Genomic DNA, 13,431 nt, shown 5'->3' with positions numbered 1-13,431 from the left:
TTTTCCATAAGATGCGCCCACAGGCATCACTTTATACATCGAGTCAGCGCTCTAGTACTTTAGCTCTATAATTGTTCCTCATGTCAAATCATTGTTCAAGGGGCACTAGTGAGAAGCCAATAAACCTGTGTGCCATGTAGCCAGGGATCACACCCACAGTCACGATGCCAGCAACATTAGCAATGCTGCAAACCTGGAAAATAGCAAACAGGAATCACTCAGAGACAACACAGCTTTAAAATGTATTATCACAGTATAATTTATGTCTCTCAAATTCTCTTTTTGTATCTGGCTTTTCCTTTGCAGTGTTACATGAATTCCATCTTGCAGTGTTTGGCTCAGAACAAGGATTTGCGAGAGTATTTCTTGGAAGGTTTGCATCTTAAAGACATCAACAAACGATCACCTCGGCAGGGTTCACTCGTCAAAAGTAAGACTCATCTCTTTGTTCAGAGGGGGATTTAACGAAACACTAAAGACAGGAAACAAACTCATGCTCGCTAAGACACGTCTTAGAAAGGGTTACTCGTCTTAACTCTTGACTCATCCTAGGATCGATTTTAACAAACTTAAGATGCGCTCAACACGTCCTTACTTCCTAGGCTGAACTTAAACTTAAGATGGTCTGAGGGTCACCTTATCTCATTAATGAATGTGTTAATTTGTATATCGTCTGGAAATCATTGCCTCTAAGACGAGTGTCGGCCTAGAGTTATAGTTTCGAGGAAGAAAACCGCTGTAGAAACTGATCTGAAAAGATTTGTGATATGTGGGTAGTTTTAATAAAAATAACTTATTTACAAAATGTAATTATACGCCAATACTTAGATGACTTTCTGAAATAAAGCGATGTAAATGGGAGCAAGAATGACTCTATCACATCTTGTGTAGAACTAACCTGCGTGTGAAATTTATTTAGTACAGGATTTTTTTTCTGTTGAAAGATTGTGTTCTATGCACGCGCGTGGGAAGTTGGTTTTGCTCATTTATTTTCAATGACTGTTTCATCAAGCGGTAAAAACAAACGTTAAAAAACCATCAAATTGGTAGTTTTGATGCGTCTTGCTTAAGATGGGTTTAGTGAAATTGGTCTTAGGACGTGTCTTATCTAAGATCGATCTTAGACATGTTAGAGCGAGGGACTCATCTTAAGTCATATGATGAGTCACAAAAATAAGACAAATTTCTTGAAATCATCCCCAGGTCTCTGAGGCCATCATAGTGTCCTTTTTGTACCTATCTCATTGACTGACTGACTGTCTCTTATAAGCCGGGCAGTGCTGTTGTATAGGATTACCCTATGAGGCCAATGAATGGGCTGAATCTACCCATTGTTTAGACCAGATGAAAAGACTTCCAGTGATTAGCCATTCTGAATCCATTCGGGCGATTCACAATGCAGTGCGCCACCAAGAGTTTGCCACACAGAGTTCATTTTTCCCAGTGCATTGTGGGAGATGGTCGACAAATTTGCAGCGCGGTACATTTCACAATTGTTGACTGCTGTGATGTGGGATATGACATTTTGAACGCCCAAGGGGCGCATTGTTATACCTCTGTCTTGGATTCTTTGGATACCAACGATACAAGCGTTTCACACCGTACGTACCGTACGATGTACACACATAGTCATAGCACACAGAATGCTATGCCCCAATTTATAACAAATTAGCTCAAGTTCTCTATTGACACACGATCAAATGGGCCATGTTTTGTCAACCGTAAACTTGAAAAAGGACTCTCCATGGCAAACTCTTGGTGGCGCACTGCATTGTGAATCGCCCGAATTGAATAGAATTTTGTGCACTCTGGGGCCAGCTTTACTAGGATTGCATTGTTTTGTTTAACGGAAACCCATTCTGCAGTATTGCATAATCTTTTCAACCATTTTTATATTTTTATATTTTGTTCTTAGGTTTTGCCGAAGTCGTGAAAGAAATATGGTTTCCCAAGAAGAAGAACGTAGTCGCACCGACTCATCTGCAGAATGTCTTCCAGAAGGTCGCTAGACACTTTGGTCCTGGGAAGTACGTACTTAACCCTAACCTCCCAACTCCATCAAAATCCATCCCCAATTTTGGTGGATTTTAGGGACTTGGTCCTGCAGGCCTGGTTTGGCTAAATATTGATGGAGTATGATGGGCTTGGGCCTGGAAGCCTAAAGCAAAGCATGCATTGGAAGCAGTGTGATGGATGGATTTTGGTGGACTTGGTCTAGTACTTAGTAAAAGACAGTAGGTATAAGGGTTAGTAAAATTGTTGTGAAATTTTCAGTTCAATTCAGCTGCAAAGATGAAGTCTGAAGTAATCTTGTTTCTACCCTAATGGGTTTCCATTTATATTCCTGGGTGGAGAGAGGCAATTATAGTAAAGTGTCTTGCCCAAGAACACAAACACAGTGTTCTCATTTGGGTTCAAAGCTATGTACCATTGCGCATAAATTGGACTTAGTCATTATTGGACAACAGATTTCTACAAATCTTTGTGTTCATGGTGCTCCTTATGTGCGTCCTTATGAGAATCCTTATGTGCGTGACAATTTACAAGAAAATAATGATTTTTTTTTTTCTTGCATCTGGCTGGAGAGAGGCAAATGTAGTAAAGTGTCTTGCCCAAGAACATAACTGCATGCTCCCCATCTACGCATCATTAGACATGAATTGCACTTTGTTAACATTGGAGCACAACGTTCCACGTAGTCTGGTTTTTCCTTATGACACTCCACAAATGCTCATTTGCATGACCGGAAATGAATTTTTTTTTTTTTCTGATCTGGATGGAGAGGGGCAATTGAAGTAAAGTGTGTTGCCCAAGAACACAAGCACTATATTCCCCTTTTGGTTTTGAATCGGACTGTGTATCAGAACCCAGTGCCCGATTGTTGATGTCAGGAACCAGATCTAGATTATTGAATCGGGTACCAGAAACCAACTTTACAAATTAGTAACTTCTCAGACAATGAAAAAGCAATATTTTGAAGTCATTTGTGGAGGGTTTTCAAACTGAAAACCAGGCAACATGTGAAAACAAAATATATTTCACATGTATGACGCTTGCGAAAGCTGCAGTTTACACCGTAAAGAAGCACACTGTACTTGTATCTTGCTGTATTGATGCGCCGATGCCCAAAATGGACAGAGTGCATGCCTACAGCCTAGAAGGGGTACTGGTATTGATATGCTCACGATGCATATGCGATGTATGCAGTAGGACACTAATTTTCGACACCAATGCATGCAGCGATCACGGGCCGTGAAAAAACATTTTTCACTCGACACTTTGCCAACCGCAGTACAGGAAGTCGATGCCAATGCGTGATTTGTTGAATGCCGACTTACACCAAGGATTTTGTAATGCTTTTTATGGAAAGGAGACCGAGAGTAACACGGCGACTTGAGCAAAATGGCGACTTATAAAAGCCAACTTAGAAATAAAAAAAATTTCAATTGAAATTTCTTTGCATACAGGCAGCAAGATGCTCAGGAGTTTCTATGCTATCTCTTGGGTGAACTCCATGAGGAGATTAACATCGCTGCCAAGCACAGAGGCAAAGATCCAGAAATCCCTGATGACATCTCGTAAGTTGAAAATCATCTCACAGGAATTGTGTGTTTTGTTTTAATTTTTTACTGACTAAATGGAAAAAAATATAACAAGTGAAGATTGTGCTGATAGTTCAACTTCGAGATGAAGGTATTCAAATTTTTGATGACGCAGATGTCGAATCTAAGATTTTGATGACTGAGACTAGTTAATTTTTTTGTTTGGGATGTGAAATTAAATCACCTCTATTAAAGAGTAGATCATTTGCAGCTATCCAAAAAGTAAATGACCAAATTATTGCTGAAAACCTTACTTGGCTTATAGATATTAAGGCCAAAAAAAAAATAGTTCTGCTTCCGATTACATGCCTTTCAAAAATAGGGTCAGTCGGTCAGAATTTTTTGGCCATTTTTTTTAATGCAGATTCAATGGGGTATTCAATTATATGCGAGGTTTTAGCCTGAACTATTTCCATTGCACTACAAAAGCTATGCAAAAAAATGGCCACAAAAAGTGAATAAAACCTACCTTTATTATTGTCAATATATTTACGTTCGATAATTCTTAAAAATAATGGAAAATTTAGGTCGTTCGCATCATATGCACAACGCTAGTCAAGACAGGAAGCTGGCCAAAACTCCGAAGTGTGTGATGCACTGTGCATGTGTGGCCCGCGGCTAACAGACCTCGTTTTTACGGTCGAAAATTTCAGGAAGCACGCTGCATTGTATCACTCCAAATACGAGTAGAGCGAACTCAAAATGAACTCTTGAACACGGAAAATACATACACAGAAAACCTAGATCATTTCTGTGAATTAACTTACAAAAATGTTCTTTCTCCATCGGTGTTTTCTTGGCATTTTTACGATGTCAGATCCGACCAGTTGACAGTGCACGTGTCTGCAATGCACAGCGCTATCGATCGCATAGCTGTGCACAGACTAGTTACCGCATTTTCATCATGTCTTCGTCGCCCTGAGCTGAAATTTCATCAGGTTTAATACATGTAGTTGATAATCACCCGTGTTTGGATTTTGAGCTCTATTGTTGCTTCAAACGAATAAATGGACAAATGATCTACCCTACATTTAAGGGTCATTCTTCAGTAAGTGTCTACTTTAGGCCTTTTGAAAATAGTGAAAAAAAAAATTCAAATGTCACATTTCTTTCATGGGATGTGATCATTATGTTGCACAACAACTGTAATTAGCACACGGCACAATCTTTAGTGGAATTTTAATCCCTTTAATAAACATTACATATTCAGTGTCGTAGCATAGGAAAAAATGCAAAAATCATATCCGTCACACCTTTTCCGATGGAAATGACAATATTTGAATGAATGTGAATCTGAGTAACTTCAAATGAGAACATTTAAAGTATGAACATAGAATAAACACCAGTGAATAGAGGGGCTTTTAACATGATAAACCCAATCCATTATCTTCCTTATTTTATTACCATTACTGACTGAAGAAAACGGCTATGCGCCCATGAATCAGTATCCGCATACCGTGTGTCCCATACACGGGGCTCACAAAAATGGTCAAAAAGCGCCCTCTATGTTCGCGCACGAAGGTCATAGGACTCCCTAGAGGTCACTCATAGTCCATTGGGGGCATAATTCGGGACAGAAGTTTTCCGCAGCATTTTTATATTTCTTTTCCTTTCATTGTTTGTTAGTGAGGAAGCTAAAGCCAAGCTAGCCTGGGATCGCTACTGCGCTCGCAACAACTCCATCTTCTCTCGTCTCTTTGTTGGACAACTCAAGAGCACCTTGGAATGCCAGACTTGTAAGAACCGCTCCGTCACGTTTGACATCTTTTGGGACATCTCTGTTCCAGTGCCTGAGGTAAGGCAAAAATGCAAACTAAAGCTATTACTCAGGTAAAATCCTGAGGTACCCTGTAAAATCATATTGAACCTCATTAAACCTCATGTTAAACCTTGCGAAACCTCATTAAAACTCGTGAAACCTCTTGAACCTTGTAAAGCCTCACTGAACTTAATAAAACCTTGTTGAATCTCATAAAAGCTCATTGAATCTTGAAAAACCTCATTGAACCTCGTTAAACCTCTTTAAACCTTGTTATACCTCACCGAACAAACATCATTGACCCTCATAAATCTCATTGGACCTTGTTAAAACCTTATTGAATCTCATAAAAGCTCATTGAATCTTGAAAACCTCATTGAACCTCGTTAAACCTCTTTAAACCTTGTTATACCTCACCGAACCTAGTAAAACATCATTGACCCTCATAAATCTCATTGGACCTTGTTAAAACCTTATTGAATCTCATAAAAGCTCATTGAATCTTGAAAACCTCATTGAACCTCGTTAAACCTTTTTAAACCTTGTTATACCTCACCGAACCTAGTAAAACATCATTGACCCTCATAAATCTCATTGGACCTTGTTAAAACCTTATTGAATCTCATAAAAGCTCACTGAATCTTGAAAAACCTCATTGAACCTCGTTAAACCTCTTTAAACCTTGTTATACCTCACCGAACCTAGTAAAACGTTATTGACCCTCATAAATCTCATTGGACCTTGTTAAAACCTTATTGAATCTCATAAAAGCTCTTTGAATCTTGAAAAACCTCACTGAACATTGTAAAACCTCACTGAACATTGTACCTCATTGAACCTTGTACCTCATTGAACCTCTTTGTAGTAGAAGTACAATATTTATACTAGCTGCTTTTTATTTTGTTTTGTTTCGTTGTATTGTATTTGTAATGTGTGTATAGGCATTTGTAGTCATGCAGTAATCCCGTATGCTTTTATTTTATTTCATTGCGTTGTATTGTATTTGTAATGTATTGTATTTGTACATGTGTGTAGTCATTTGTAATGTATGCAGGGCCCCAATGGAAATCAGTTTTAAAACTGTTCAGGCACACCCTGGGTAAAGAAATGCAAGAAATGAATAAACCTCAATGAAACTTGTAAAATCTCATTAAACCTTGAGAAACCTCAGTGAACCTGGTAAAACTTCATTGAACCTCGTAAAATCTCTTTGAACCTCGCAAAACCCCATGGAACCTCGCAAAACCCCATGGAACCTCGCAAAACCCCATGGAACCTCGCAAAACCCCATGGAACCTCGCAAAACCCCATGGAACCTCGCAAAACCCCATGGAACCTCGCAAAACCTAAAGAAAAACCTCAAGTTTCACCTCAAGTTTCTGCCTGTTTAATTTCGCATTCTCCTCAAGTTACTTACTATTTATCTTATTCACAAATGATTCAAAACTTTTGTAGTAGTTTGGAGATTAATATACCAGTTGTGGTTTTTGGACACCGGAGAGGTATAATTTTTTGGAAGGATTTTGTGGGATTGAGGAAGTTACAGCTCATCCTCAGGTGCTCCAAGTACAAACATTTGTTAGAGGTTTCTTAAACAATGGTGGAATTTAGAAGAGTCTGTGCAAGATATTGATAATTTGATTTTAGCGAGTGAAATTCCAACGCCGTAACAGCTGGCAGCGTGAAGATCAGCCAACCAAGCACACATTTGACATCAAGGATTGCCTGAATAAGTTCACAGAAGCCGAGGTACTAGACGGGGACAACATGGTGGTAAGTTCAACAAATCGGATTTTATTCACGTATCCTTAAAGGGAAAATACAACATTTGCAAACATCAAAAAATAAAACTACCAAATCATTTTGAAATACCTTGCTGGACTGTTAGTGAATGACAGTGTAAAGCATCCTGTAAAATTATTGCACCTGGTATACTGTCATTTTCAAGAAAAGTGGTATTTTGTATCAATTTCCAATGCTGGTCGGCCGACCAGCGTTGGAAAAAACTGGCTTTATTTCAAATACTGGCCCCAATAGACCATCGCACTTGTTTGCAATCGATTACACACCTATGAACGGGTACAAGCCAGCTAGACTGGTTCCCTGACCTTACAATTCCCCAATGTATGTAAACTGCTCTGTTTCTTCTTATATGAAGTCAGGGAACCAGACTACAGGAAAATGATTGTTTTTCTTGGTTTTTTTAGCATTTTCGAACCCAAAACCTCAAAAGAGTCAGTGTAACTATATTTGCTATATATTTCCGACTCCCCAATTCCATCCATTTCTGAAAATTACAGCAAAAGCAAATGATGTATATTCCCTTTAAAGTGTGGTAAAAAAAAGTCTAGTAAAGTTGGTTCACAGCTTTCTGCAATGAAGCACTAAAAATGTACAGTAGAACATTGCTGTACCAAACACCGCTATACCAAACAATCGGGTACAATAATAGTAACAATTATAATCAAGCTAAATGAGTCGTTTGTCGGGAATTTTCATTTGGAGATACAGGCCAAAATAGGGCCACTTCATCACATCACTTCATCACATCTCTTGGTGTTTTCACTTCATTAAGAACTAAAGATGGTATCAGCATGTGGTTTTCACAGCGGTATGCTGGGGTTGTACTCTTTTGAAATCTGCAATAAAAAAATTTGACCAGGGTCGACAAACGACTCATGTAGCTTGATCGCATCACATATGCTCCCAGGCGCTGTACTCATTAAAAAGATAAAGTAATTTAAAAGTATATATTAAAAAAGTAAACGTGTTGATCAATACACAAAAGTACATTATAAGCCCAGTGAGGAAAAATTAGTCATTAAAAACCATTATCTATATTTTCATTGAAAAAGCCTGCTTAAAAAGGTATACATGTACATGTAGATCAATACCAAACATTATGCTTGGCTCCCAATCTTTGTGTACAAAACGTATTGAACTTTGTTGTTGAAAAATTTCAACAGAAGAGCGACAAGTGGCTATTTCTTCCCCAAGGAATAAAAGGGGAAAGACAGTAAACTTAGGTGGTAAACTAATAAACTGTGTAAAAACTGTTGCTTAATTCAATAGTCGGCACTTGCTCAAAGTAGTCTTTCAGTAACTACCAGGGCATGCATGGAAAAGTTCTGAAGGGCGCTAGCGATATTGAAAAGTGAGTCCCAGAGCACCGGCAGCTTAAAATCGCTAGATTGAACGATTGCTGTTACGAACAATTTATGTTGATCCCACGACGTTCGTTTTAGCAGCGTTCCACAGTATAGTGTGTGCAATTTTGAGAATTAATTTGTTGCATCTTTATTTCTATTTCCTTCTAACAGACCTGCGAGAAATGCAAGAAGAAGCGAGTGTTCACCAAGAGGTTTTCTATCCAGCGCTTCCCGAAACATCTTGTGCTTCGTATCCTTGACAATATTTTCATAAACTCATGTTTGCCCTCTCTTCAAGGCGTACATACATTTGCCTCATCAAGCCAGTGTTTATCTCTCATTTCCTTGGCATGAAACAACTGAGAATATTTCTATTCCCCCTAGATGGGATGTTAGTCCATCGCAGGTTACTCCCCAGCTAATGCCGGTACCCATTCTTACTCCTTGGTGGAGAGAGGGAAGTGTGGTGAAGTGGCTTGCCCAAGGACACAACATGTGTCCAGCAGCTGGATTCGAACTCCTGACCCTCTGATTATGAGTCACAAACCTTCATTTTCCAAAGTACTTCCCGATATTCCTTGACTGCTTAATATTCTTCGCAGACCTTAAGCGTTTCAGCTGTCTTCGTGCTAAGCTCACAACTTTCGTTGACTTTCCGTTGGAGGGCTTGGATATGTCCCAATATCTGGCCGATAATGCAGGTAAGTGCTAAAGTGGCTTAATCTTTTCCTTCATGTGCACATCTGTTTTAAGTTTCATGTAACATTTGCATGCTGTAGTGTTTGTGACTTCACCCCATGTAGTTTGCATGTTTTGGTAGTGTTCATAAAATGGAGCTTATTTCATTACAAAAATGCATAAAATTATCCCCACAAAATGTTATGTAAGCAAATATCGGCTACGAAACGTGCACAAGAACTATTTGTTTCATGAAAACTTTGGTGCCAATCTTTCTAGTTAAGACTGAATTTTCTTTTTCTGCGCTTAGCTGTCATATGAATTTTTACCCATTTCTTTGCACTGTCCCAAAAAATTGTCTTCATAAGTCACATTGCAATGATGCTTTTCATGTTGCTGCTGCATTATTTATGTTTTTAACATTTTCTTTTCTTACATTATCACATGTTCTGTTCATGCCATTTAATGTTTCAGATTTAAATTGGCCCAGATCTCTTCAACGCCTATTGCTAACATTACTTCATCTAAGATAAAGTTTAAGGTAGCGCCACGTACTACGTGTCCAAAAAACATTTGATACTAAATAACTCTGTTGTATAACACTTGAATTCAACCAACATTTCAGATCAGGTAAACAAGGCATGACAACATTTGATGGAGTGAGTATTATAAGCTTTGTCTAAGAGGGTGAGATTTAAACGCGGTACGAAATAAGCACTCACTTTCAAAAAGTTGATACAGCACTGGAGACGGTAGCGGAAGGGGCGTGCTGCTACCGAAAACTTTTGAAGGAATGCAGCATCACCCCTGATGTCATTGCACACCTCGGTCGTGTGTTGCGCCAAACGATCGAGGAGGTGTGCAATGACATCAGGGGTGATCCTGCATTCCTTCATAAACTTTCGGTGGCAGCACGCATCTTCCACCAGCGTTGTATCGAGATTGGAGGACGCCAAATCGAAAGTGGTAGATTCTGAAAGTTTTTTTATATGGCATTCAAATCTCACCCTCTTGCACAAAGCTGATGAAAGTCCTCCATAAAATATGTCATGCCTTGTTTACATGGTCTAAAAGTTTGGATTAGTTCCATTGGTAAACAACAGGGTTATTTAGGATCAAAAGTAGGACATGTTTTTGTGTCACTAGTTTCTCTTTGTGAGTTTGTGAGGTTTTAAAAGAACCGAGGGAAATTCAACTTTTCGGACAGTGTTGCCTGTCATTAGGAGACGTGGTGATACACGGTGCTACCCTAAATTTGTCTTATTGCTTGCTAGCTTGACAATGCAAACCTTCAAATCTTAGCATTTCATCCATGTTTCCTATCTGTTTCAAAATCATGGCTTCATTCCAGTTTACTCTCATCACTGGCTTCAGAAATTCAAAGACTAATATCCTAATAAAATGGGAATACTCAAACTTAGGCCTCATTAGAAGTTCTTGAGACAAACATTGGCAGTTTAATAAGGATCTAAATATCTGAAGCCAGCCTTGAAGGCAAAACCGTGATTTTGAAAACACCAAATCTTCATGTTGCTTTTAACCATAAAGCTAAATTACTAGAGCACTGACCCATGTACAAAATGATGCCTGCTGGGTGCATCCATGTTAGTGCACAAACCTATAGAAAACTCAAAATTGTGTACGTATTTTGTACGTCTTTGCACTTACAGGTGCGTTACTGAAGTCTATATGCCCAAACTGAAACGCACGAACAGCAAATGAGCGTGTGATTTTGCTCTACGTAAACAGCGCAAAGCATGCTCATTAACTGTGACGTTTTTGTTAAACTGTCATGACACATTTAAAGAGGTTGTGGAATGCTCGAAAAAATTTCTGTCAATTTTTGGGTATATGTAGCCTAAGGTGTGATGAAATAAAAACGACTATTGTTTCTGTCATGAAAATGAGTAAAAAGGGTACTTTTGAGAGCTATTTTTCAGGTTCTGTTTCGACCCGAACGTGCAATTTGTGTAAAAGTTGTCGTTGGGGGCAGCAAACAAAACACAGTAAATCGTGACGTAATAAACAGGACTCGTTTATGCTACTCTGCATCGGGAGTCCTGTTTATTACGTCACGATTTACTGTGTTTTGTTTGCTGCCCGCAACGACGACTTTTACACAAATTGCACGTTCGGGTCGAAACAGGCATGACAGGACTTGAAAAACAGCTCTCAAAAGTACCTTTTGTACTCATTTTATGACAGAAACAATAGTCGTTTTTATTTCATCACACCTTAGGCTACATATACCCGGAGAATGATGGAAATGTCTTCGAGCATTCCACAACCTCTTTAAGTTGTTTGCTATGCGTTCTGCAAACATGCACATGAATTCAAAAAATGTCTGCATGCAGGCCGGCTTCAAAGGGTCTCTCCATCATGTCCATGCACAAGAATGAGGAGTTATAGCGCTCAGTAATTTAGCTCAATGTTTTTCACCCATTAATTTTCATGATCCTTTTTCTGTTCTATGTGTCTGTGTTATTGCACCATTCTGTCTATGCTTTGCATGTTTTAACCCAGCACCCATTGGTGATTTCGATCTGACCACATCCATCAACCATATTGGAAATCCAAATTACGAACTGTTCTATGCGATCTGGGAGCAATGCCATGCACCGCCTGTGATGGACGTGGCCTACATGCTGTCGCTTGAGGACAGTTAGTGCATTTCAATCATTTCCATCACACTAACCCTCCGACATCCTTCAAAATCCACCATTTTGTAGGATTTTGTAAGATTTTGTGGGACTTTGTAGGATTTTTTTTTTTTTTTGGAATTTGTGGGATTTTGTAGGATTGAAGAATGTTCAACCTATGATTTGATACTTCTTGAAACTTAGTAGGTGTAATGAGCCTGTCATTGGTTTCCTGCACACTGTACTGGTGGATTTTGGAGGGTTCAGGAAGGTTCTTATGGTTTGTTCGAATGTTTAAGCTTCCAAACTGAAGGAAATCGGACACCAATTTTGGTTTTGGTTTGTATCTTGTTTACATTTGCAAAGTGCATTGTACTTTAAAATGCATAATCGCCTCCATGTATACATGCCATGCAATTGTGACCGAATCCCACAAAATGAGTCTTAAGTGCAATGTTTTACTGATAGTAGCTTTTGTTTTATTCAGCAGGAAATGCATGTGCTTTTTATTTTGGTACAATACTCAGTCTGACAAAGTGTCAATTACTCAAAATTAGATTTAGCGAGTTATGACTCATTTTGTTGGATTGGGTCACAATCGTATATTTGTTGTTTGAAAATAAGACAAAGTTTGGAGGAATAATAAATATTATGATTCCATTAATGTGTTGAATTAATATGTACTAATCTGTATGAAACAAACTTTGAATCAGAGGTATTTATAAAGTAATACAAGAATTATTGCAGAAAAATGTTTTATTTGCACATGATTTCTTTCGACTGATAAAGGATAAATTCTGTACCTACATGTACATGTATGTTAGCAATTCACACATGAGTGTCGCAAAACATTTGAATGATTTGTGACACTGTTTGTTTGAGTGTTACGCATCATTTGTTTGTTTGTTTGTTGTCAGGTGCTTCCGACGACGACGAACAACAAGGAGGGCGCTATAACCTGAACGGAGTCTCTCAACATTCTGGGTCCATGATCGGTGGTCATTACGTGGCTTACGCCAAGCATACACTGACTAACAAGTGGAATTGCTATGATGATGCAAGGTAAGCAGTCAGCTAAGCAGAAAAAGCTAGTAACAATAAGCAGAGTTCCAGTCAGTAGCTGCAGGGGTTCCGTGCACGAACAAGAGAGGGCGCTTTTCTACCACTTGCGAGCCATTTGAACGGGACATGACACATGCGCGTACTGGCTAGCTCATGTTTAGCGCGAAGTACGCTTGACTGATTTTATTCTGAACATGTGCACAGATCCATAGTGTCTTCCCATGAGCGTCAGGCGTTGTCAGCAATTTGTTCAATGTCTCCGAGTTGTCGCCCCCAACTCTCCCATTTTTATCGTTGAGGGGGTACTTGTGCATGGAGCCTATAAATTGAATTTTTGGCTGAAAATCTACTTTTCCAAAACAAATTTTTAAGTACAAGAATCATTCAAATCACTCATGCACTTTTCAAGTTAAGGAATTTTATACACAAACACCGTTTAAAAATGTTCTATCCACGGATCCAAAAAAAAATAAAATCACCTATATCCCTATGAATTTTTTGTTTTGTTTTTGCTAAAAGAACACTTACTGTTATCTGCATCA

General features: G+C 38.8%; 1 protein-coding gene across 4 annotated transcripts in view; it reads left to right on the top strand.

Moving 5' to 3' along the window:
• LOC119733169 (ubiquitin carboxyl-terminal hydrolase 2-like) overlaps positions 1–13,431 on the top strand; it is a 54,600-nt gene that overhangs the window by 12,868 nt on the left and 28,301 nt on the right. For 3 of the 4 annotated variants that reach the window (XR_005271681.1, XM_038206748.1, XM_038206747.1), the window contains exons 9-17: positions 307–430; positions 1,916–2,027; positions 3,468–3,578; positions 5,229–5,397; positions 7,009–7,134; positions 8,682–8,760; positions 9,113–9,211; positions 11,712–11,849; positions 12,745–12,889. Coding sequence is in view for 3 of the 4 variants with exons in the window: in XM_038206748.1 (XP_038062676.1) it covers positions 307–430; positions 1,916–2,027; positions 3,468–3,578; positions 5,229–5,397; positions 7,009–7,134; positions 8,682–8,760; positions 9,113–9,211; positions 11,712–11,849; positions 12,745–12,889 (1,103 nt within the window). In the remaining variant the exon portion in view is untranslated. The remainder of the gene's footprint in view (positions 1–306; positions 431–1,915; positions 2,028–3,467; positions 3,579–5,228; positions 5,398–7,008; positions 7,135–8,681; positions 8,761–9,112; positions 9,212–11,711; positions 11,850–12,744; positions 12,890–13,431) is intronic. The other variant, XM_038206749.1, reaches the window with a different exon arrangement.

This window comes from Patiria miniata, unplaced genomic scaffold (genome assembly GCF_015706575.1).
Source record: "Patiria miniata isolate m_02_andy unplaced genomic scaffold, ASM1570657v1 HiC_scaffold_25, whole genome shotgun sequence".
Lineage (NCBI taxonomy): Eukaryota > Metazoa > Echinodermata > Asteroidea > Valvatida > Asterinidae > Patiria > Patiria miniata.
Note: the sequence above shows the minus strand (reverse complement) of the source record. Positions and strands in the feature narration are given on the sequence as shown.